Raw genomic sequence first — 25,736 nt, forward strand, 5'->3', positions numbered from 1 at the left:
CCCGCATATGCCCTCGGCTCAAGGCGTCAGCCAGCTCACAGATCTGCCCAGCCCCATTCTCTTTGCTGACATCCAAGTTCTTCTTACTACTTGACAGTTTATTTTTGCTGCCACTCTGGGGCAGCAGCTGGAGCCTCCCTTTGCTCCTCCCCAAAGTCCGTGGGCTGCTATTATGGCTGCTGTTTTTGCTGGAGGGACAGCTGGTTCCACGTTTTCTTGATGAAGGAGAACCTGTGAACAGGACAGAAGAAAAGATTCACAAATCCAAATGCCACAAAGTAAGCCAGCCCCAAATGCTAACTCTGAGGTTAGCTTCACAACTGTACACACAAAGGTAAAGACAGGGGAGTCATGACTGGCCACTCTTTAGTTCCTATTATGTAGCCAGTAAGTTACATTTTTGTCTTCCTCAATGCCAAATCCCTATAAGCAACAATGTCCTGAAAATGTAAAGTACATTATAGGGACTCAGAAAATAGCAGAAAGATGATTTATGGCAGATTCAGTTGAAAAAAATCTAACTATTAGAGTAAGGAGTTTTCCAAATACACATGCCTCTCCTCTGTAAAATTAGACAAAAAATGTGACCACCATTTACTGAGTACTTCCTATTGTTAGGCGTGGTACTGGGAATTTCTTGCTGTCCGTTGTTACCTCTATGTCTCACAAAAATCCTGTAAGGCTTTAAGCTTTTTGGTTATAGCCTCTTACCCCTACCCCATTTTATACCTTTAAAAATTATTGAGAACCTTTAGGACTTTTATGTGAATTTTATCTATCAATATTTCCTGTATTAGAAATTAAAACTGAGGAATGAAAAAGTACAATACATTAGCACAGACTTCACTGTCAAAGTGATGATATTATTCCATGTCATGTTATCTCTTACACCATTGTACATTTGTGAGAGAATAAAAGTGAAAAGGCACATATTGTCTTAGTATTTTTATGAAAATAGTTTTGGGCCAGGCACAGTGGCTCACACCTGTAATCCCAGCACTTTAGGAGGCTGAAGCAGGAGGTTCACTTGGGCACAGGAGTTCGAGCCCAGCCTGGGAAACATGGCGAAGCACCATCTCTACAAAAAAATACAAAAATTGGCCGGGGGCGGTGGCTCAAGCCTATAATCCCAGCACTTTGGGAGGCCGAGGCGGGCGGATCACGAGGTCAGGAGATGGAGACCATCCTGGGTGACACGGTGAAACCCCATCTCTACTAAAAATACAAAAAATTAGCCGGGCGTGTTGGCAGGTGCCTGTAGTCCCAGCTACTCCGGAGGCTGAGGCAGGAGAATGGCGTGAACCCGGGAGGCGGAGCTTGCAGTGAGCCGAGATCACGCCACTGCACTCCAGCCAGGGGGACAGAGAAAGACTCCGTCTCAAAAAAAAAAAATACAAAAATTAGCCAGGCGCAGTGGTGCGTGCCTGTAGTCCCAGCTACTCAGGAGGCTGAGGTGGGAGGATTGATTGACCTCAGGAGGTTGAGGCTGCAGTGAGCTGTGATCTGTGTTGCACCACTGCACTCCAGCCTGGGTGACAGAGTGAGACTCTGTCTCAAAAAAATTAAAAATAAACTAAAAAAAGAGTTTTGATCCTCTAGACCCCCTGAAAGATGGGGAACCTCAGAACTTTCACTATAAGGGGACAAGACAGCAGCTACCATTCCTGTTTACCACACATCAGGCACTGTGTGAAGTGCTTTACTCTCCATATGTCAAACCCTCAACTCTGTAAACCTGGCATTCTCTCCATTTTACAGATGAGAAAATAGATTCAGGGAGACTGAATCTCTTGCTAAAACTTACATAGCTCAAATACAGATAGGTCTGATTCCAGATAGGTTCCTTCCGCCCAACCAACCTGATGTTCCAGAACAGAAGACAGAGAAATACATGTCGCCTACAGGAGTCCCAAGAAAGCACCTGCATAAGGCCCGTAGGCCTCGCCTTTCAGGCTGCTGGTGATGTCGGCGCTGAGTGAGGATGGGCTTTTGCTCAGGAGCACGTCCCCTTGCCCAGCCGAACACTGTGCATCCACTTTCTTCACCTCTCTTGCCAGAATCCTGGGCTTGGAGAGCTCATCCCCCTGGGGTGTGAGTGGTTTATGCTGGCAGACAGCCAGGTCTCTTGGTACCAGAAAAGTACTCAGATCAAAACTTTCCCGAGGAAATGTGACAATTTCCTGTGATTTTATCCACTGACGATTTACACATTGAAATCGCTTAAGGTGAATAATCTGGAGAAGTAAAGGTAGAAAACATCCGCATTAAAGGGTTCTGAAGATACAAAATTTACATGGAAAAAACAAGTCAAATACATGTGAATGTTTGGGAATATATAGCAGAACATTTACTCCTCATTATTTTTTAAAGACTTCAAAAATATGGTTTCATAAAGGCCTCTACACAGGCCCCAGTGCACTGGTGTGCTTGTGCACACACACTCAGCTCAGCAGTGTGGCACAGCCATGTGACTGCGCAGTGGGTATTGCCTCCAGGCTCAGTTGCTCTTCTAGAGTCCACAAACGGCTAGCCTAAGCTTCCACTCTCCACAGAGCCAGAAGTTCACCCTCTCCTGAAGTTCAAATTCACCACGTTGTACCCCTTGTGGCAGTTCTCACATCGCACTGAATTGCAGTTACTGGGCTACATGATTGATCTCTTCTTCTAGGTTATAAGCTCTTTAGGAAAAGGAACTACCAAATATTTGTAGAAAGATTCATCTCTGTATTCAACATAAAAACCTTGTACAGAAAGTGTTTTAAACACTGCTGCAGGAAAAGTCTTATTCTCAAAAATAACAAAACCTCATGTTTGTTCATGTCTTCTTTCTTTTATGCTAGATTCCTGCTGTCTCAGGCAGGACTGTAACATACCAGGAAGGGTGGAAGCCTCCAGAGATCCAGCTGCTTTGTTGCTAAGCGGTGGGTCTTACACTTGGAACAGTAGCACATCCCATTTTCCCCCAGCTCTTCCTCACTGGTGAAAGCATGGAGACAGCCATCCAGGTTGATGGGCTCGGCTTGCACTCGCCGACTCTGCTCCACACTCTCACGCTCATCTACAACCTGTAGGTAGAGGGAACAGGAGGAAAGAGGTGTGTGGGAAGGCATCTAAACTGGTGATCTAGCTGTGCATCAACCTCTCGGTCACTCACCCTTATTTTACTCTATGTAAGGAAAAAGAAAATACAACTGGCTGGGTATGGTGGCCCAGGCCTGTAATCCCAGCATTTTAGGAGGCCGAGGTGGGGGGAATTGCTTGAGTCCAGGAGTTCGAAACCAGCCTGGCCAACAGAGTGAGACCCTGTCTCTGTAAATGAAAAATCTAAAAATTAGCTGGGCATTGTGGCACATGTCTGTAGTCCTAGCTACTCAGGAGGATTGCTTGAGCCTGGGAGGTAGAGGTTGCAGTGAGCTGTGATTACGCCACTGCACTCCAGCCCGGATGACAGAGAGAGACCCTGTCTCAGGAAAAAAAAAAAGGGAAAAGAAAACATAACCCAAACTAGAGTCTGAGCAAATACAGCACCTACACATTTATTCACAAATGTTACATCAGTAACATTCTGGATAAAATTTCTATTTATATGACCATAGCTTTTCTTGAAAAATTTTTGAATGCTTCAAAATGACAAAAACAAAAAGAATTGCATTTATTTAACAACTTTGGAATCCTATAAGGGATTACATGTGAGCTGGCCCTCAAGCCAGGGGTGCTGATAGTAAGCCATTGATTTTTAATCAGAAAGCCAGAGCATTATTAGTATGCTGCAGAGTTTACAGAGGCTAGGAGAAAGAATACGAAACACAGAAACCAGAGCTGGATGAAAGAAGGGCACAGAAAAGCTCACCATGAAAAGACAACACAGCTGAGCATGAAACCCCACAGGGTACAACTCATTTGCATCTGATCCCATGTATCACAGAGTTATCAGAATACCAAGTCTATAATTATGTTTCTCCTCCCTCATGGGGCCTTTTTATCTGAGATGGCAACAAAAGGAAGAACAGGCTCAAGAGTGTGCTGCTTTTGTTGAGAAGGCCCCTAATACCCACCTAAACCTTTGGGGTCCTGTTAATCAGTATGTTAGGCTGTGGAGCAAGAAGGAGTTAAGCATAAGAAAGGAGAGAGAGCAAAGAATGGGTGGGGTGCTGGGATGTATGTTGGGGGTGCTGTAGAATGAAGAAGAAGGAGAGAAGGAAGGATCTAGAATGCAGCAGAAAAGAAAGAATTTTTCCCTCTCCAGGCCTGGCTGCTACCTGACAATCAAGAACCATAGAGCTGAGATCCTTCTGTTTGTCCCTCTAATGTATGGGAAGGTGGGTGAAGCATCAGGGTTATGAATGCTACCATAAGACTTCACACAGTATATATTTGTGTCCCAAAGCAGAGCCTGGACCACAAGGCCCACACTGACTGCCTCGCTGTGGCAAATGTCACATATGTCCATCACCCACCCTATTTATTGCTCCTCCCTTCCAGAGGTGAACTTCCTCCATGAATTTCACTTCCTGAAACTCATGATGGGAACCTTAGGCTGCCTGGAATACAAATTGGCAGAGCTCAAGACATTCAGTTTAGCATGGGTTTTCAGGCGAGACTTTTTCCCTATATGAGAGTCACGAGGCTGTCAAATGCTGTTATAAACTAGCAAGGTTGGGTTTGATCATGCAGTGAAGGTTCTAGCACTGCATAACTATCCAGGCTAAAGAGCTCATTTAAAAAGGGGAACTTAGAGGAAAATTCTTTTTTTAGAAAAGGAAATCTGGCTTGGACTTGGGTTATAGACTTCTTTTTTGAGTACAAATTCTGTAGTAACAAGATATTAACTGTCATCATCTTTTGAACTGGTCACTCAAGGAAAAAACTGACATGCTTCAAAAGGAAACATGCTGTATCATAGTTGCTGGAATGAGTCGAAAAAGGGGTGTATCATATACGATAGTGCTTCTTTTCTCATAGCCAGTTAAAAATTATCTCTACTATGTCTACCTGGAATACTTTATGGCCATCCACAAATTAGAGTAAGCTAGTAAAGAATGTTGATTTTTATTGACCATATTTTCTGTGGAACACAGGCTACAATGCTAGATGAAGACAGGGAGGAAAGAAGGCTGATAAAAAAAATATATTTATGGACTGTACTGACAATCATTTCTATTTATCAGTAAAATTTCCCAAAGTAATAAAGATTCCCTTCACCTCTTGGAATCTATGCTTAGATCCTCTACTATTGTTTAAACAGTCTATAAATTACTTATAGGCACCCTCTTCTTTTTCAGAGTTGCTTTAAAGCTCGTCTTTAACACAAAACACAGGAAATGAAGTAATAGTTTTCATATAAGACTATTTAAAAAGAGAGAGAGGCCTAAGAATTTGCCTAGTTTAATTTTCTTTTTTTCTTTCTTTTTTTTTTTTTTTTTTTTGAGAGGGTCTTGCTTTGTTACCCAGGCTGGAGTGCACTGGCGAGATCACAGCTCACTGCGGCCTTGATCTCTTGGGCTCAAGCAATCCTCCAACCACAGCCTCCCAAGCAGCTGGACTATAGGTGCACACCACCACACCTGGCTAATTTGTGCATTTTTTGTAAAGACAGGCTGACATCATATTGCCCAGGCTGGCATCTAGTTTAATTTTCTACAGAGGAATGTGAGGTCCAAACAGGAGTGAAATGTAAAGGATAAGAGTAATTGCCCCGCTATTTTTTTCTGATTACTAGGTATAAAATTCATGTGGAAATTTTGGAAAGCAGAGAAAAATGTAAAAAGGCAGGGAATCCTATTCTTAATACAAAGGCAACCACTGTCAAAATATTGGCAGATTTTCTTGTCCTTTTTCCTAAATATTATTTTTTTCAATATTGAAGGTATTATTTCCAGTATATGCAACTTTATATCTTGTTTTTTTTAAAATGTTCACATATCATAAGCATGTTCCCATAAATGTTAGCAAAAACTCCTGGTAATCATTTTGAACAACTGCATTATATTTTATCCAATGAATACACCATGCTTTATTTAACCATTCCTCTAATGTGAGAAAAATATAAGTTGTTAATAACTTTTTACTCTCCTAAAAAATGCTATGATGATATTTGCCTGCAAATTACGGAGTAATTACAGAGTATTCTCCCCTCAGATAAATTCCTAAAAGGGAAATCACTGGAATAAAAAATATAAAGCATATGGGCAATAATCCCAATTTAAACCACGGTATCTCTTTTGTCTACATGACTTTCTAAGCACATGCAGAAACCCTACATGTAGGGGAGGCATATGGCCTCACTCCCTAGCAAGGCATCAATAGCCCTTTGTTTCCATGGTATCCTAAGTGCATCACTGAAAGCGGAAGTAGAGTAAGATTTAACAGGTCACGTAGGCCGTTTCCTATAAGCAGGATGTCCTAAAGAGATTTTCAGATTGCACACTGGATTTGTTAAAAAGGGGAAGAGATTTATAGAGCCAAATAATTTATTATCATTGACAGTAATGTCTTGTCAGAATAATGCCCTGTCAGATTTTGTGCTGACAAAGATTTATGAATCTATCAGCTGGTAAAATTTTCCCTCCTTGCTAGTGAGCATGATCTAGAACATTAGTTTCTCTTCAGCTTTCTTTAGCTTTAGCCTAGTGGTCTTTCATTTGACAAGTATCCACAAATTATACTTATTTCCGGCTAGAAAGGGCTCCCAGGAGCCTTGGTGTGTGGGGCATATTTTGGGATCTAAATAGGAAACTAGGTCTAGAATTGGTAGTTTCCCCAGTCCTCCATAGCATAACAAGACAGAAAAGTCAGTTACCATTATTAACTTCTCCAAAGGGAATGCTTTAAAAAATAGTAAAGGAAATTTCCGACTATCAAGAGCCATAAAAATGCAAAAACCACTACAATTCCTCATGTGACTTAAGGAACTCCTTTGACTCTGTTGCTTTTACCTCTCTATCAGATTCTTAATGTCTTTGCCTTTCAAATAATATTTGGTTGATTAAAAACTGCCTGAGGCAAACATTTTTAGGTATGGAGTTAAAATTATTTCTGAAGCAACATTTTCAAAATTTAAAAATTGCTCTGGCCAGACAGCGACAATAGAAGAATGTGAAGTGTGAAGAGTGGCCATTGAGATGTGCTCTTAGGTACTCAAAATTGAAACATTTCAATCCTTTCTCTAACTTTTCTGATCACTATGCCTATTAAAGGTAGCAGCTATAGCCCTGGGACACATTTGAACTAAGTAACTGTGGTTACCAAATGCTGCAACTTTAATAACATTTAACAGAGAGATGCTTACTGATATGTCACAGCCAGACACAGTTTTGTTTCAAGGTTCACTTATTAATATTTTTGAAATGTAATGCCTGCTATAGTTTGGATATGGTTTGTCTCCACCAAAATGCATGTTGAAATTTGATTCCCAATGTGGTGCTGTTAGGAGGTGGGGCCTAGTAGGAGGTGTTTGGGTCATAGGGGTGAAACTCTCATAAATGGTTGGTGCCATTCTTGCAGTAGTGAGTTCTCCTTCTGAGAACTTAGTTTCCAAGAGAGCGGGCTGTTAGAAAGCGAGGATTTCCTCCTGTTTGGTCCTCCCTCTTGCCTGTGTCTGTTCTCCTTTGTTCTTCTCTGCCATGTTATCATGCAGCACAGAAGCCTTTGCCAGAAGCCAGGACCATGTCCTTGAACTTCCCAGGCTGCTGAACAGTAAGCTAAATAAACCTCTTTTCTTTATAAGTTACCAGCCTCACATACTCTGTTATAGCAACCCAAAATGGACAAGGACAATGCCCCAATACATCGAACTCCAGAAGTTGGAAATGAAAAAGCTCAAGCAAACATGTCAATATATTAGGTGCCATAGACGATGCCAATGAAGGTTTTTCTGGTTGTTTTTAAATTGTCTAAAACAGAAACGGCATAATAGTTACACTGGGGGAAATTTCCCATATAAAAACCACCATTTTATGGTGGCCCTAAATACTTACCCTTTCCTGGGATGTTTGATAGCGAAGGTGAAGGGCTGTGGGGTCCCAATCCACAGCAATATAGGCATTTCCACTGAAAGCTCTGTCTTCCCCACAATGAATTTTACAGCCTCTGCAAAAACTAAAAAGGGGGAAAAGATCCACAGAGGAAGAAATAATTACGAAGGAATTTAAATTTTCTTAATAAAAAATATTCTCCCTTTCTACTTTTCTGCTTTCCTCTTGGGACTCACAATTTGTCATGGGCTTCTAACTTCAGACTCCGATAAATGTAGGGATACTTATTAATAATTATTATCATTTCAGGGAATCATGCTTTTCACTTTTCAAGTCTTTATTTTTACAAAGTACTTGATAACCATGTGTTAATCACAGGAAGATGTGAACTTCATGGCAAATAAATGACATGGGAATCGGCTGTTTGAGATATAGCATGCAAGAAACTCCAAATTCAGTTATTTAATGCTCTGAGGTAGGACAAGTTATCTGGTGTAACACCTAACTCCTTGTTTGTAAAATGGCAGATTAAACAAATGCATATAAAAGTTTACAGAGGCCAGGCATGGTGGCTCATGCCTGTAATCCCAGCACTTTGGGAGGCTGAGGTGGGTGGATCACCTGAAGTCAGGAGTTAGAGACCAGCCTAACATGGTGAAACCCCATTTCTACTAAAAATACAAAAATGAGCTGGGTACAGTGGTGTGCACCTGTAGTCCCAGCTACTCAGGAGGCTGAGGCAGGAGAATTGCTTGAACCTGGGAGGCAGAGGTTGCAGTGAGCCAAGATTGAGCCACTGCACCCCAGCCTGGGCGACAGAGTGAGACTCCATCTCAAAACAAAACAAAACAAAAAAAGGAGAGGTGAAGTTATAGAGTAATAAATGTTTATCACAAGCTATGAATTTGGTATGGACTGTAGTTTATAAAACCAGCTAAGTCTCAAAAGCAAAACTTATCTATTGACCTCAAAAGGAAGTGAAAAACTTTTTTGAGATGGAGTTTTGCTCTTGTTGCCCAGGCTGGAGTGCAGTGGTGCAGCCTTGGCTCACTGCAACCCCTACCTCCTGGGTTCAAGTGATTCTCCTGCCTCAGTCTCCCAAGTAGCTGAGATTACAGGCACGCACCACCACGCCCCGCTAATTTTTGTATTTTTAGTAGAGACGAGGTTTTACCGGGTTAGGCTGGTCTCAAACTCAGGTGATCCACCACGTCAGCTTCCCAAAGTGATGGGATTACAGGCGTGAGCCACCGTGCCCAGCCACAATTCTTAAGTTTCTCATTATTCACTATTTACTTCTCAAAATTGGAAATCTTATGAAAGTGGTATAATATCTAAAGCTGAAATTCTACTAAAGTAATTCTTTTGCAGGTCACTTTACCTAGACCATGGGCACCAAGCATAGGAGTTCCCATCTTTCTGCACAACTCGTAGAGTGAATGGATATTGATAGCCCATACTGTCATCACTGAAACAGACGAGAACAAAAAGAGTGTAAGAAGCATTTCTGGTTCGAGGTCCAACTCCTTTTCATCTTCTCTTGAAGTAATCCTAGGAAGGGGCATTTGCCACAGCAGTATGCTCATGTTGACAGCTCAATGTTACCCTAATCCATTAGCTGCAGCTCAGTACCAAATACACTCTGGCTTCCCACCCTCTATCTGGGCTTACAGAAGGGTAGACATATGACTGCCAGATGTCTCTAAGGGAGTCCATGTGGCCCACGAAAATTTTACAAGATAAGCTAATCATGAAATCAAATGCCAATTATCCCTCAGCCTTAATTCTATCAGAGGATTTAATTCATATTAAACTAAAATAATTAGATCTTTCCATGACAAGAACACTGACACATTGCAGAAAGCTGTATATTTAGAAGTCTTCTTTAATCAGAATTGCTGATGTGGTGCATGCTAAGTACTGCCTTAACTACTCAGAGTTATAAGCTACATACCATTTTTGGAGTAACTTCTTTTTTTTATTATTATACTTTAAGTTTTAGGGTACATGTGCACAACGTGCAGGTTACATATATATACATGTGCCACGTTGGTGTGCTGCACCCATCTCACACCAGTTAGAATGGCGATCATTAAAAAGTCAGGAAACAACAGGTGCTGGAGAGGATGTGGAGAAATAGGAACACTTTTACACTGTTGGTGAGACTGTAACTTGTAGTTCAACCATTGTGGAAGTCAGTGTGGCGATTCCTCAGGGATCTAGAACTAGAAATACCATTTGACGCAGCCATCCAATTACTGGGTATATACCCAAAGGATTATAAATCACGCTGCTATAAAGACACATGCACACGTATGTTTATTGTGGCACTATTCACAATAGCAAAGACTTGGAACCAAGCCAAATGTCCAACAATGATAGACTGGATTAAGAAAATTTGGCACATACACACCATGGAGTAACTTCTTTTAAATGCCAATGATTATGTCAAGATGGCCCTGTGAATTTTCCAACTTTTAAAAAGATTTACTCATCCTTGCCCTAACAAGGAGCAATGCAACAATTTATACATATTATCGAAACATAAGCTGTACACCTTAGATGTATATACAATTCCTACTTGTCAATTATAGTTCAATAAAGCTGGGGGTGGGGGAGAAGGAAGCAATGCAAGGAATATAACATAAGAGTGGCATACTTTACAGCTCATCTGGTAACTGATAGTGGTTATTACATGGGCTATTGAAGGTAATGAAACCATGATAAAGAGTCACTGTAAGGGCAAAAGTGAGAATCACATCTGGCATAGGAGTTCCCATCTTTCTGCATAACTCATCCAGTGAATGATCATTGATAGCCTGTACTGTCTAGTACCATGTCCAACTCAGGCCAGCAATAAGTGAGGAATCAAAGATAACGGGATAAAGCAATCAAGTAGCGCTCTCATAGGAAGCTGTGCGGCATTTCTCTTCTGAAAATTTTTTACCTTTTTGCTCTAACTGAATGAAGCCTGGCTTTCTTGAGAATCCTGCTCCCCCTGCAGACTTTTTCCATTTTTTTTTTTTGAGACAGGGTATCACTCTGTTGCCCAGGCTGGAGTGCAATGGCGTGATTATGGCTCACAGCAGCCTCCACCTTTCTGGGCTCAGGTGATCCTCCCACATCAGCCTCCCAAGTAGCTAGGATTACAGGCATGCACCACCATACCTGGCTAATTTTTACATTTTTTGTAAAGACAGAATTTTCCCATGTTGTCCAGCCTTGTCTTGAACTCCTGGGCTCAAGTGATCCTCCTGCCTCAGCCTCCAAAAGTGCTGGGATTACAGGTGTGAGTCACCACACCCTACCCTCTGCACTTCTTATTCTCATACATTCCAGAACCTGGAGGTAAAATAGATCTCTTCCTTATTCCTATGCCACTTGTACATGGTTTCTTCTTCCTTCCTTTTCTAGCTTCTTTGTAGCATGTGCTACTGAATTATGCCACCTGCTATTCCTCCTTGGAAGGTATATGTCTTCTTTACTCACTAAAGATTGCAGCACCCAGTTCACTGTGTTTTTTCTCCACCACTTCTCCTGTTATTATTCTTGGTGACATCAACATCAATGCAATTAATGCAACAGTAACTTGGTCTTCTCTCTTCCAACAGTAACTTCCTCCACCCCATATGTAAACCCTCTCCAAATGTCATATTCCAGACCTTGTGAATACACACTTTTCTACCTCCAAAATCTCAATTCCAAGTATCCTCCTTTGCAACCACCACCTCCTATCTTTTTGGGTTACTTACTTATTCAAACATCCCTATTCTAATGATTCTTTCACCCAAGAGAAACCTCCAATTGCTGCCCTGAAATCCTCACTTCCCTCTTTACCCACTGTCCCTGAAAATAATCACTCTTCTACATAGACCCTTAATTCTAGGATTTTGTCCATTTAATCTAAAATTTCAAATTTATTGACATAAACACTCAATAAGTTGAGAACTATACAATGAACACCTCATGTATTCATTACCCAACTATAAAAATCATCAACCCCAGTCCACTCTTCTTTCATCCATAACTTTACCAAGCACCACTAGAATCCGGTGAGAGCTACCATGCCTGGCTATCTTCTTTAATGTCCAAAGGACCATTCTCTCTTTAACCCACTCCAATCTCTACTCCTTTATCTATACTAAAATAGCTTTCACAAAGATAATGAAAGACCATTTTATCAAATCCAGTGGGCAATTCCTAGTCCTCTGTAGCATTTGAATCAACTATCACTCCTTTCTTGAAATACTTCCTTCACTTAACTCCTGGTTTTCTTCTTACATCACGGGCTGCTCCTTCTCAATCTCTCTCTCTCTCTCTTTTGAGACAGAGTCTTTCTCTGTTGCCCAGGCTGGAGTACAGTGGTGTGATCTCAGCTCACTGCAACTTCCACCTCCAGGGTTGAAGCGATTCTCGTGCCTCAGCCACCCAAGTAGCTGGGATTACAGGCACGTACCACCATGCCTGGCTAATTTTTGCATTTTTAAGTAGAGACAGGGTTTTGCCATGTTGGGCAGCTTGGTCTTGAACTCCTGGCCTCAAGTGATCCTCCCACCTCGGCCTCCCGAAGTGCTGGGATTATAGGCATGAGCCACTGCACCCAGCCTCGATCTCTTTTGATGCTTCTTTTTCCCTTTTCAATCTCTAAATGTTGGAATGCATATGAACTCAGTTCAGAGTTCATGTATAGATCACGGGAATCTTCTCTATTTAACTCTCACTCTCTAAATGTTAATCATCTGGTCTCAGGGCTTTAAATACCACCTATTTGTTGATGACATCTATATTTATATCTCCAGCAGAGGACATTCAAGTGAATTTCCCATTGAATATATAATGGACTTCTTGAATTTAACTTGATTCCTGTCTTTTCTTGCCAAAATCTGCTCCTTCTCCAGTTTTCCTTTTTCCATTAAATGGTACCACCATTCACAAACAATTGTTCAGGGTAAAAAGCCAGCCTGGGCCGGGTGCAGTGGCTCAGGCCTGTAATCCCACCACTTTGGGAGGCTGAGGTGGGATCATGAGGTCAGGAGATCGAAACCATCCTGGCCAACATGGTGAAACCCTGTTTCTACTAAAAATACAAAAATTAGCCGAGTGTGGTGGCATGCACCTGTACTCCCAGCTACTCGGGAGGCTGCGGCAGAAGAATTGCTTGAACCTGGGAGGCAGAGGTGCAGTGAGTCGAGATCATGCCACTGCACTCCAGTCTGTCAACAGAGCAAGTCTCCATCCACCCCCCCTCAAAAAAAAGAAGTCAGCCTGGATTCCTCTTTCCCTATACTCCACGTCCAATTCATTAGCAAGTCCTGTGAAAAGCCCTCGTCTAGAAGCTCTTCACTTCAATTACTTCACTTCAAATTTAATCTTGTCCAACTTTCATCTTTACTAAACACTACTTTCATTAACTAAACTGCTTATCTATTATTTGCAGTTTTCCTTTAGGATTTATTTAAATCTTAAAATAAATAAAGAATTATTTATTTAAATAACTTATGTTGGCTGGGCGCGATGGCTGATGCCTGTAATCCCAGCACTTTGGGAGGCTGAGGCCAGCAGATCACTTGAGGTCAGGAGTTTGAGACCAGCCTGGCCAACCTGGTGAAACCCTGTCTGTACTAAAAATACAAAAACTAGCCAGGCATGGTGGCAGGCACCTGTAATCCCAGTGACTCCGGAGGCTGAGGCAGGAGAATTGCTTGAACCCAGGCGGTGGAGGTTGCGTTGAGCCAAGATCACACTACTGCACTCCAGCCTGGGTGACAGAGCAATACTCCGTCTCAAAAAAATACAAAATAAAGATAAATAACTTATTTAAGTAAAGATGTATTTAAAACTTTAAATTTAAATCTGGCCAGGTGTGGTGGCTCACACCTGTAATACCAGTACTTTGGGAGGCTGAGGTAGGTGGATCACTTGAGGCCAGGAGTTTGAGATCAGCCTGGCCAACATGGTGAATCCCTGTCTCTACTAAAACTACAAAAATTAGCTGGGTGTGGTTGCAAGCATCTGTAATCCCAGCTACCCAGGTGTCTGAGGCATGAGAATCACTTGAACCTGGAGGCAGAGTTTGCAGTGAACCAAAATCACACCACTGCACTCCAGCCTGGGTGACAAATTAAGAATCTATCTCAAAAAAAAAAAAAAAGATGTATTTATCCTAAGCCCTACCCTAATCATCAAAAGACCCCATATCATAACAAATAAGTAAAGAACTTTTTTTAGTTACCCTAAAACAGAACTCTCATTTGTACCATGAAGGCAAGAAAATGATCTATAGGCTGGGTGCGGTGGCTCACGCCTGTAATCCCAGCACTTTGGGAGGCTGAGGCAGGTGGATCACCTGAGGTTGGGAATTTGAGACCAGCCTGACCAACATGGAGAAACCCTATCTCTACCAAAAAAACAAAATTAGCTAGGCATGGTGGTGCATGCCTGTAATCCCAGCTACCCCGGAGGCTGAGGCAGGAGAATCGTTTGAACCTGGGAGGTGGAGGTTGCAGTGAGCCAGGATCGTGCCATTGCACTCCAACCTGGGCAACAAGAGCAAAACTCTGTCGTAAAGAAAAAGAAAAGAAAATGATCTACAATTTGATTGAGATAAAAAGAAGACATCATCACAATCCCAAAAATTATTCAGAGTAAATGCATTTACTAATCAAATAGAACAGTGGTAGGAAAAAGGGAAAGAAAACAAAATGTTAATTATTTTTATCTAGATTTATGAAATTACTTCATTTTAAAATGACATGGTCAGGGAAAAAGAAGAATGACATGGTATGGAAATAATCCAACAGAATTATATTTTGTATCATGAGACTTTTCAGAGTTCATGTATGCAGTCACTCTCATCCTGAATTTCAGAGGACTGAGATTTTTTTTTTTTTTTTGAGACGGAGTCTCGCTCTTTCACCCAGGCTGGAGTGCAGTGGCGCGATCTCAGCTCACTGCAGGCTCCGCCCCCCAGGGTTCACGCCATTCTCCTGCCTCAGCCTCCCGAGTAGCTGGGACTACAGGCGCCCGCCACCACGCCCGGCTCATTTTTTGTATTTTTAGTAAAGACGGGGTTTCACCATGTTAGCCAGGATGGTCTCCATCTCCTGACCTCGTGATCCGCCCACCTCGGCCTCCCAAAGTGCTGGGATTACAGGCGTGAGCCACCGCGCCCGGCCTAGGACTGAGATTATACAAATTTCCTGGTGAATTCATACTCTCTACTTTTGCAACACAGAAGACAAGGATATTACTTGAAGCATTAGCAGGATGAATCCAGGCAAAAGATTAGAGAATGGAAGGATTATTAGACACTAGAATGTTTGGCAAAAGGAAGCTGTATCATCTCTCCTATTCCAAATATCAAACCAAATGGTTGAATTGTATGCTCTCTGAGTGGTTCTTCCAAGAGTGATTGACACAGGCTGGGTCCTATCAGTCATGTAGAATTCATATAGATTATTTTTCTAGAGTGTGCAAACCACAGGTTTAGATGGATCCCCTGAACTCACCGATTCTGGGCATGATTAGTAGCTTCCTGAGGTGGGAGTGGGCTCGCTAACCAGGATACTTGAATCCAAACCACATCATATAGGTCTTTCTTCCGGGTATGCACAGTACATGGAACAATCAATGGCATTCCAAAGAGGCTGGGGTGATTCTCCTGAAATGACAGGAAATACTGTTCTGTTCTCATCTGTATGTACAAATAAAAGAACAGAGAGTTGAGAAGACAGGCCTCTGATTCCTCCCTTTAGTTCTTCTAACCCTGCCAATGACAGGCATTATCAGCATTTCCAATTAGTCACTATCACATTCTTCTCTATGTTTACAAAACCATCTTTATTGACACAGAGAACGGTTACAGTGGAGTCATTAAAAGGGCTGAGGTATTGCCAGTTTTAGAGTTGTTGCCTATTCTATCAAACTTGGGTTTCAGCAATTAATATATTCAAACCACAGTTTTCTCTGATAAACATTTCTCACATACACTGAATCACATGTAAAAACTAGTAATAGCTTCATAGCTAAAGGCTTTTAAACAATTAAGACTCTTTCTTTCTCCAGAAAATATGCCAGTAAGCTGGGTGTGGTGGCTCACGCCTGTAATCCCAACACTTTGGGAGGCTGAGGCAAGAGGATCCCTTGAGCCCAGGAGTTTGAGACCAGAATGGGCAATGTAGGAAGACCCCATCTCTAGAAAGAAATAAATACAATTAGCTGGGCATGGTGGCATGTGTCTGTAGTCCCAGCTATACAGGAGGCTGAGGTGGGAGGATTGCTTGAGTCTGGCAAGTTGAGGGTACAGTGAGCTGTGATTGTGCCACTACACTCCAGCCTGGAAGGTAGAGTGAGACCTGTCCCAAAAAAGGAAAAGAAATGAAAAGATGCCAGTGGAAAAAAAAAAAAAAAGACTCAACTATAGTTTTCTAGGGATAAACTGTTGATAGTGGTTGTTGGAGTGGCAATTCCCAAAGTTTTGGAGATTTGTGAAACCTAGTAATTCTATTTTGTAACAAGCTTAGCCACCTTCCTAAAAGCAGTTAAGTGATTTTAATCTTTTTTCTTGTTTTTTAAATACAGGATAGGATAAAAGTAAGGTAAAATTTTTAAAAATTTGCTTTGAGTATGTTAAAGAGATATTTATGATATTCCTTAATATAGAGATACTGCACAGAATTATCCTGGAAATGACTGTTTAATAAACATTTAGTATAATGGAATGGTTGGTAGGAGTTTAAGGTTATCCAAAGCTCCTGAACCTTTGAACATTTAATTCCCTAAGAAGTTTGGTATTTATTGAGTAGTTAGAAAAGCTAAATCAGCAACTTATCAACTCACTAGGGGTTAAGTTAGCTAGTTTCTAAGTAAAAAGACCCTTCTTTATTCAGATTATTAAGCATTTTATTTTGCCATTTTCATTTAAGCTTAAATACATAATTTTAAGACCCTATTTCATATGTTACTATTATTAGAAGACCCAGAGAAATCCAGACAGAGTTCAGTACAAATATTTTATAAAATTTTAAAACATAGCTAAACCCACACAATTTTCATCCTCTCATTAAGGAACTTCTCCTAGTGCCCTAGGGCCCATACTTTCTCAGTTACTACTGAGATAAATTCTACTCCCAGTTATTAACATGGTTAGAAACTTCAAGCCAGGGCCAGGTGCAGTGGCTCACGCCTGTAATCCCAGCACTTCGGGAGGCTGAGGTGGGCGGATCATGAGGTCAGGAGTTCGAGACCAGCCTGGCCAATATGGTGAAACCCTGTCTCTACTAAAAACACAAAAATTATCTGGGCATGGTGGCAGGCGCCTGTAGTCCCAGATACTTGGGAGGCTGAGGCAGGAGAATCACTTGAACACAGGAGGCGGAGGTTGCGGTGAGTTGAGATCGTGCCACTGCACTCCAGCCTGGGCAACAAGAGCAAAACTCCATTGCAAAAAAAAAAAAAAGTAACATTTCAAATAATTATCACAAAGCAACTAGCTTTCCATTATCACTGAGTTTAAGAAACAGAATATAGTGAGCACTCAAAAGCCTTCCATTTGCTCCTCGAAATCACAAATTCTCCCTTCCTCACAAAGGTAACTGTTATTCTAAATGTTACAGTAATCACTTTCTTTCTTTTCTTTACAGTTTTATATCCTATGCAGAAGTAAATAAACACTAGATTTCATTTTCCCTGTTTTAAAAGTTTTTATATTTATAAATAGAATTACTTAATTCATTTTTTTGTTTGTTTTTTGAAACAGGGTCTAGCTCTGTCATCCAGGCTGGAGCATAGTGATGTGATCTCAGCTTGCTGCAACCTCCACCTTCTAGGCTTGAGAGATTCTCTTGCCTCAGCCTCCCGAGTAGCTGGGACTACAGGTGTGTGGCACCACACCAGCTAACTTCTGTATTTTCTGTAGAGATGGGGTTTCACCATGTTGCCCAGGCTGGTCTTAAACTCCTGGGCTCAAGCAATCGGCCCACCGCAGCCTCCCAAAATGCTGAGATTACAGGTGTGAGCCACTGTGCCTAGGCTAATTCTTTTGTGTCTGGCTTCTTCCCATCAACATTAGGTTTACGAGATTCATTTATACTGGATATAACTACAAATCCATTCATTTTCATTCCTGTGTAATGTTCCATTGTCTTAATATATCTCAACTTCCCAATCCCTTCTACAACTAATGGACATGTAATGTTTTCATTTTGGGGCTACTATAGATAATGCTGCTACGAATATTCTTGTACATATCTCCTGGTACACATATCTTTTGGGTGGATACCTACAGGTAGAACTGCTTATCTTTAACTAGAAAATTGTATTCCAAAGTAGTTGTATTAATTTATATTCTCATCAGCATGGTATGAGAGTTCCTGTTGCTCTACTTAGCAACCCTGTCAGTCTGTTTAATTTTACCTATTCAGGTGAGTGCACTGATATCATAATATTGTTTTAATTTACATTTCACTGATTACTAGTGTCGTTGATCACTTTTTTTTTTTTTTGAGATGGAGTCTCGCTCTGTTGCCCAGGCTGGAATGCAATGGCGTAATCTTGGCCCACTGCAACCTCTGCCTCTGGGGTTCAAGCGATTCTCCTGCCTCAGCGTCCGGAGTAGCTGGGATTACATGCACCCACCACCACGCCCAGTTAATTTTTGTATTTTTAGTAGAGACGGAGTTTCATCATATTGGCCAGGCTGGTCTTGAACTCCTGACCTTGTGACCCATCCATCTCGGCCTCTCAAAGTGCTGGGATTATAGGTCTGAGCTACCGCACCCGGCCAAGTTATCAATTTTAATGAAGTCCAATTTAATCTTTTATATGAGTAGTGTCAGGAACGTATTCACCATTATTATCTTCCAAGGGCTGTTTTATTGTTTTGCTTTCAAATTTAGCTCTATAGACCACCTGGAATTGTGGTGAAAGGTAGATGCCAAGTTTCATATGGATATCTAATTGTCCCAGCACCACTTGCTGAGAAAACTATCTTTCTCTCACCACCCTGCAATGTTCTCTTTGTTATAAATCAGCTGTTCATACATTTGTGAACTGGTTTCTGGGCTCTCTATTCTATCCCAATGGTCTATTTGTCTTTTCTTATACCAATATGATGTTATTTTAAGTATCATATCTTTGTGAAACAAATCTTGATAACTGGATGATATCCAATCTTGATGATATCCTCATACCTTATTCAAGAGTATCTTGGTTATTCCTGGTGCTTTGTATTTCCACATATGAGAATCAGCTTATCAACTCACACCACACACACACACACACACACACACACACACACGAACACATGCAGACTGCATTTTTATTGAAATTGTGCAATGAGTCATCTGTAGATTAGTTTGTAGAGAACTGATATTTTTAAATATCGAGTCTTCTAATCCATGAACATGGTTTACTCCTTCCCATATTTAAGTCTTCTTTAATTTCTATCAATATTTTATTTTCTATATAGATGTCTTATGTGTCATTTTTAAAGTTTATTCCTAGCTACTTAATTTTTTCTCAGCATTTAATTTTTTTGATACTAAGATAAATAATATCTGTAGTTGAGTTGAATGGAGGCCTCTAAAACAGTATATCCATGTTCTAACCCCTGGAACCAGTAAATGTGACCTAATTTGGTAAAAGGATGTTTGTAGATATAATTAAGTTGAGGATGTCAAGATGAGATCATCCTGGATTATCTGGGTGGGTCCTAAATTCAATGATAAGTATCCTTATCAGAGAAAGACAGAGAGAAGGAGAAGGCCACATGAAGAGGCAGGGATTGCAGTTATGCAGTCACAAGCCAAAGAATGCCTGGAGCCACCAGAGGTTAGAAGAGACAAAGCATTCTCTCCCAGAACCTTTGGAGGAAGCCCCCACCCTACTGAAACCTTGGTTTCAGACTTCTGGCCTCCAGAAGGTGAAAGAATAAATTCCTGGGCCAGGTGCAGTGGCTCACACCTGTAAACCCAGCACTTTGGGAGGGTGAGGCAGGCAGATCACGAGGTCAGGAGTTCGAGACCATCCTGGCCAACATGGTGAAACCCCATCTCTACTAAAAATACAAAAATTAGCCAGGCATGGTGGTGTGCACCTGTAGTCCCAGCTGCTCAGGATTGATTGTTGCTGCTACACAATCAGTTTACTTGATCTAGAAACCCTGCTTTCTTTTCCTTTATTTATTTATTTATTTATTTATTTATTTTTATTTTTATTTTTTTAGACGGAATTTCACTCTTGTTGCCCAGCCTGGAGTGCAATGGCATGATCTCGGCTCACAGCAACCTCCGCCTCCCAGGTTCAAGCAATTCTCCTGCCTCAGCCTCCTGAGTAGCTGGGACTACAGGGGTGTGCCACCATGCCTGGCTGATTGTTTTTATTTGTAATAGAGACGGGGTTTCACCATATTGGCCAGGCTGGTCTCGAACTCCTGACCTCATGATCCACCCGCCTCGGCCTCCCAAAGTGCTGGGATTACAGGCATGAGCCACTGCACCCGGCCTTTCCTTTCCTTTACAAAATTAGGACACTAAAGTCCAAAGAGCTCAATCAGCTATCTAGTGGCAGAATTAGAACTAAAACATAGGTTGCTAAATTCCTAGTTCAGTGCCCTTTCTACTGTACCAAGTTGCCACTATACCCGAAGACTACCTCTTTAACAATTATCCACTGACCACAGTTTGCAAACCTTCCTTTTCCTTTTCTACCAAAGAGTCAACCTTTAATGCAATAGTTATATATTAGATTATCAAGAGAGGCATTAGGCACAACTTGATTTTGCCCAAGAACATTCTTGTGTCCTCTAAGAAAAAAAAAAAACAAAAAACCCAAAACAAAAAACTTTTCCAAAGCCATCCGCATTTATGTGGCAGTGAAGATGTTCATACCTACATAAACACACAGGAAATATAAATTTTGTGTGTGTTGTTTTTTGTTTTTTTCTAATTTTTTTAGAGACAAGGTCTCACTTATTGCCCAGGTTGGAGTGGAGTGGTTATTTACAGGTGTGAGCATCGTAGCATGTTATAGCTTCAAAATCCTGTCCTCAAGGGATCCTCCTAAACATGTCTGGCTTAGGAAATACCTTTTTTTTTTTTTTTTTTGAGACAAATTCTCACTTTACCAACCAGGCTGGAGTGCTGTGGTGCAATCTTCACTCACTGCAACCTCTGCCTCCTGGGTTCAAGCAATTCTCCTGCCTCAGCCTCTCAAGTAGCTGAAACTACAGGTGCACGCCACCATGCCCAGCTAATTTTTGTATTTTTAGTAGAGATGGGGTTTCACCACGTTGGCCAGGCTGTTCTCGAACTCCTGACCTCAGGTGATCCACCTGTTTCAGCCTCCCAAAGTGCTGGGATTACAGGTGTGAGCCACCACACCCAGCCATTTTCTTCTTTCTTTCTTTTTTTTTCTTTTTTTTTTTTTTTTTTTTTTTGAGACAGGGTCTTGCCCAGGCTGGAATGCAGTTGTGCAAGCAAGCATGGCTCACTGCAGCTTTGACCTCCTAGTCTCAAGTGATCCTCCTGCCTCAGCCTCCAGAGTAGTTGAGACTATAGGCCCACACCATCATGGCTGCTTAGTTAAAAAAAAAAAAAAATTTTTTTTTGGTAGAGACGGGGTCTCACTATGTTGCCCAGGCTAGCCTTGAACTCCTGAGCTAAGGTGATCCTCCTGCTTCAGCCTCCCAAAGTGTTGGGATTACAGGTGTGAGCCACTGCACCTGGCCGGGAGACACAAATTTTTAAAGAAAGTAGTACTCAGACGCACTGACTATCCTGTTGCCTCTTAATATACAGATGAGGAATGTCATTTCATACATTAGCCATCATGAGTAATACTAAATCTTGGCTTTGATCACTTTATATTAGCGTATATAATACATTGAAAATGCATTCATAGCAACAGATTTTGAGGACAGGATATAAAAGTAAAAAAATAAAATTTGTAAAAGTATTAAATTTTTAAAAATTAAAGAAAAAAAAGAGAAGAAAATGCATTCAATGATGTTGTAAAGACAGAAAATGGCAATTTCACAAATGACACTAACAAGACCAGCAGTGAGTTGCCTAACATTTAACTAACCATTTTTCGGTGGACTGCAATGATGTAACCTGTAACGGGGCTGTCAGGAAGAGATGGCATGTGACCATTAACCATTCCATTCGTGAAGTTCTTCTCATTTCCACATGGCACAACAGTGTTTGGCATTCCACTGGGGACAAATATTGGTCGGGGTAGGTCCCCATTGGTAGTTAGGGTGAACATTCCATTTGTAGATGGTGAAGGGGAGAAATCTACAAATTCAAAGATAAGTACAGCATCATCAGCTTGTGGTATTTTCATCTTTGCCCTTTTCTCAAGTATCCTGAGGACCAGAGACAGTGTAGTCTCTTAACACAGAGCAGGGAGAAATCATAGTATAAATAATTCTAGATTTATTGGAAGATTTTAATTTCCAGTTTTACTTCCCTAACTCACACTTTTGACCAAATGAAAAGGAAAGAGTAACTGCTGGAAACTCTTAAGCAGAATGTTTGCAGAAACCTGTATCAGCACCATGTTGCAGCACACAAACAGTTCTACCACTTGTTTTCTTTTCCTTCTCTTCGCCTTTGAAGACACTGTCCAGTACACTAACCTCTACCCAGATGTTGCATTTAAAATTTATATTAGGCTGCATGAGGCAGCACACATTTGTAATCCTAGCACTTTGGGAGGCTGAGGTAGCAGATCCCTTGAGCTCAGGAGCTAGTGACCAGTCTAGGCAACATGGTGAAAACCCATCTCTACAAAAGATACACCACAGCTGGGCATGGTGGTACACGTTTGTAGTCCCAGCTACTCGGGAGGCTGAGGTGGGAGGATTGCTTCAGCCCATAAGGCGGAGGCTGTAGTGAGTCAAGATGATGCCACTGCACTCCAGGCTGGGTGACAGAGTGAGACCCTTTCTCAAAATAAATAAAATAAAATAAAAATTAAAAATGCATTATTCTCAGTCGCACTAGCCACATCTCGAGTGCTTAACAGTCCACGTGACTGGTGGATACTGTATTGGATGGCAAAGATCACAGAAGTTTCCACCACTGCAGAATTCTATTGCACAGTAATGCTCTAAATTAAAACTAGAATTAGATCATCCACCAACTCACCGTCAGGACTATCTACCTACTACAGGTCAATGAGGGTAGCCTCATAAAGCCCTTTATAGTTGGGGAATTAGCCTAATTAACCTAATTGTAAGTAATATAAAGAATAGACAAAGTGTGCTAGTGGCTAAAAGAACTCAGTGAGTGACCACATTAAATTACATATAATATTGAATTTCTTTCTAGCTATATCTATTGTTTATATTTTCTGGTAGTATGTTCCTCTCATACTGGCTGTTGCCATGTTAGTATTAGATAAAACTTCAAAGAGATCTGAATTCCAAGAGTATATTAGCTAACAACTACCTATCTAACTGAAGTCACTTGGGTTCTCTAAATTTTAGGTTTCTCATCTAAAAAACATGGAATAATCAGTAAGGTTTCCCTTGGGTTCCAAAACTCTTCTGCGATAATATCCTCAGCATGAACAAATATAAAAAAGATCACAACTCTTAAGACAAATATTTAAAGGTGCAATCATGAGAAGGAGTTCTAGTTCTATCTTACCTGTCTGTGTTGGACTAGAAGCTGAAATTGGAGGTGCAGGGACAGGAATTTCAAATGCACACAAAAATCCGCTCACTGAGAGTTGTACTTTTTGGTTGTCCTGAGGAAAGTTCTACAGAAACAGCAGCAAGATGAGAAGGGGGAGATGTTTCAGATAAAATGGAAAAGTGCTCTCTCTAACGTATTTCAAAAGAATGTCTTAGGTGCTTTCATCCGTAAAACCAATGAGATGATTGAATACTTTTTCAACTACATAAAGGATGAATGCTTGATAAAAATAACTGAAAACTAACCTCAATTGCTGAACTATTATCTCTTTTCACGGGAAGAAGTGTGTTGTATATGACTGACTTCTTCAGTTTTGTCCTTCGTCTCAGGGATCTAAATTCCAACCCTCAGACACCCCATTTTTGCATTTCATATTAAGAAAATGTCAGTGAGGTGAGAGTGTGTTCAGAAATCCCAAAGATGAATATAAATAATACCAGTCGCAGGAGCTTAATTTAGAGTAGGCAATACATTTATTAGATTATTTGTTTCCCCAGCTGGTATGTAGAAAACATGATTGGTGTCAACTTGTCTTTACTCTTAATTTCTTAGTGTGTTAAAAGACCAAGTATATATATTCATAAATACATAAAATACTTTAACCTAGGAAGAATTCTAGTAACAGTGGTAATATAGAAGAGCTGTGCAGTGTAATGGCAGCAGTCTTTGGTAATAGCAGCAGTCTTTGGAGGAAACTTACACTATAGTGACACAGCTAGAATACTCCATATAGGCAGCCTTACATATTTCCCTTCTTCAAAAATACTACCATCAGTATTATCCCTTTGTTCTGGTAGAAAACTCTTTTAAGTTTCTGGGTTGGAAAACTTGGCATTTTTTGTGGTTGCTGTTGTTGCTCAGTTTTCATTATGTTTTAGCATCTCCCTTGGTCACATAACCTAACAACTGATCATAATAATTAAGAAAAATGTCATCTTTGAAGGATAGAATCAAAAGTTTCTTAGAGTAGTTAACATTACCTTTATGTTGGAACCATGTACTTCTGCTAGAAGGATTTGTTCTGAAGTAAGTCCACAGAGATCACTCAGCTGGTTTTTTAAACCTGTGTACTTTTCATCCGTATTCAGTCTTAGTCCATACCGTACAGGGGTAGTACCATCTCACTTAATCACTAGTAAAGAGAAAAGATCTTTTATCGGTAAAATGCAGGTTTCATTGAAAGCCTTAAATGCTGTGTACAGACATATCTGACCTGTAAATATAATAGCAAATATTTCAGCCTAGAATTTTTATTTTATGTGTAAACACTAAAACAGATGGTACTTAGGGATAATATTAAGTGAAATCAGTATTTTTTTGGTGTTCATCTGACATAAAAGTATGAGTGGCTTTGCAGGATTTTAAAGAGAGTTGCTGGCATATTTGAAACCAAAAAAAATGCCCCAATCTACACCTTTCCAACCTCAAGTCATGCCTAAAATTAGGTTGCTCGATTATAATATGCTGACTACCAGTCTTTATTTGTAAACAAGTAACTATGCTTACAAATTCAGGCTGTTTAAATAAAGTAAAATTAAAGGAGTCAAGTAATTTTTCAGAACTTTATGACCTACCTGTTATTTCTAAGTGCATATAACTGTCCATTGGTAGTGGCAAAGACAAAAAAATGAAAGGGTCAAATCGGACACTTATATGCCCACATGTCTTGCATTTGACTTGAGATCTTAGCTGCCCATGGAACAAATCCACAACAATTGACTTATTTCTTCCTAGATGGTTTTCTCAGGCCTAGCAATAAAAAAGATGAGAATTTTCTCTCAAAATCCAAAAGAGAGGCATTTCTATATAAATTCACAGAAACTGGTTAAATATATTGGATTTAAATGTAAAGAATATAATCCTTACTCTTCATTTAACATAAAATATTAAATTGATGGAAAATCCTATGTTTCATTTGTTCTTATCAAGGCAGCATGGTAAATATTAAAGTTATTTGTCCATTAACAAGTATAAAGCATGCCTATAGGTCACTGTATGCATTACTTTAGCAATTATGGGGACTCTTTAAATTCCACTGGATAATTATTCCTACATCCAGTCC

General features: G+C 40.6%; 1 protein-coding gene across 1 annotated transcript in view; it reads right to left on the minus strand.

Moving 5' to 3' along the window:
* LOC100602074 (ubiquitin carboxyl-terminal hydrolase 6-like) overlaps positions 1–25,736 on the minus strand; it is a 29,198-nt gene that overhangs the window by 3,118 nt on the left and 344 nt on the right. Inside the window, 10 exon segments of the mRNA XM_030796135.1 lie at positions 1–231; positions 1,922–2,234; positions 2,874–3,065; positions 7,977–8,097; positions 9,355–9,441; positions 15,482–15,633; positions 22,056–22,267; positions 23,627–23,738; positions 24,655–24,806; positions 25,249–25,423. Coding sequence (XP_030651995.1) covers positions 1–231; positions 1,922–2,234; positions 2,874–3,065; positions 7,977–8,097; positions 9,355–9,441; positions 15,482–15,633; positions 22,056–22,238 — 1,279 coding nt within the window. The 5' untranslated portion in view covers positions 22,239–22,267; positions 23,627–23,738; positions 24,655–24,806; positions 25,249–25,423.

This window comes from Nomascus leucogenys, chromosome 17 (genome assembly GCF_006542625.1).
Source record: "Nomascus leucogenys isolate Asia chromosome 17, Asia_NLE_v1, whole genome shotgun sequence".
Classification (NCBI taxonomy): Eukaryota; Metazoa; Chordata; class Mammalia; order Primates; family Hylobatidae; genus Nomascus; species Nomascus leucogenys.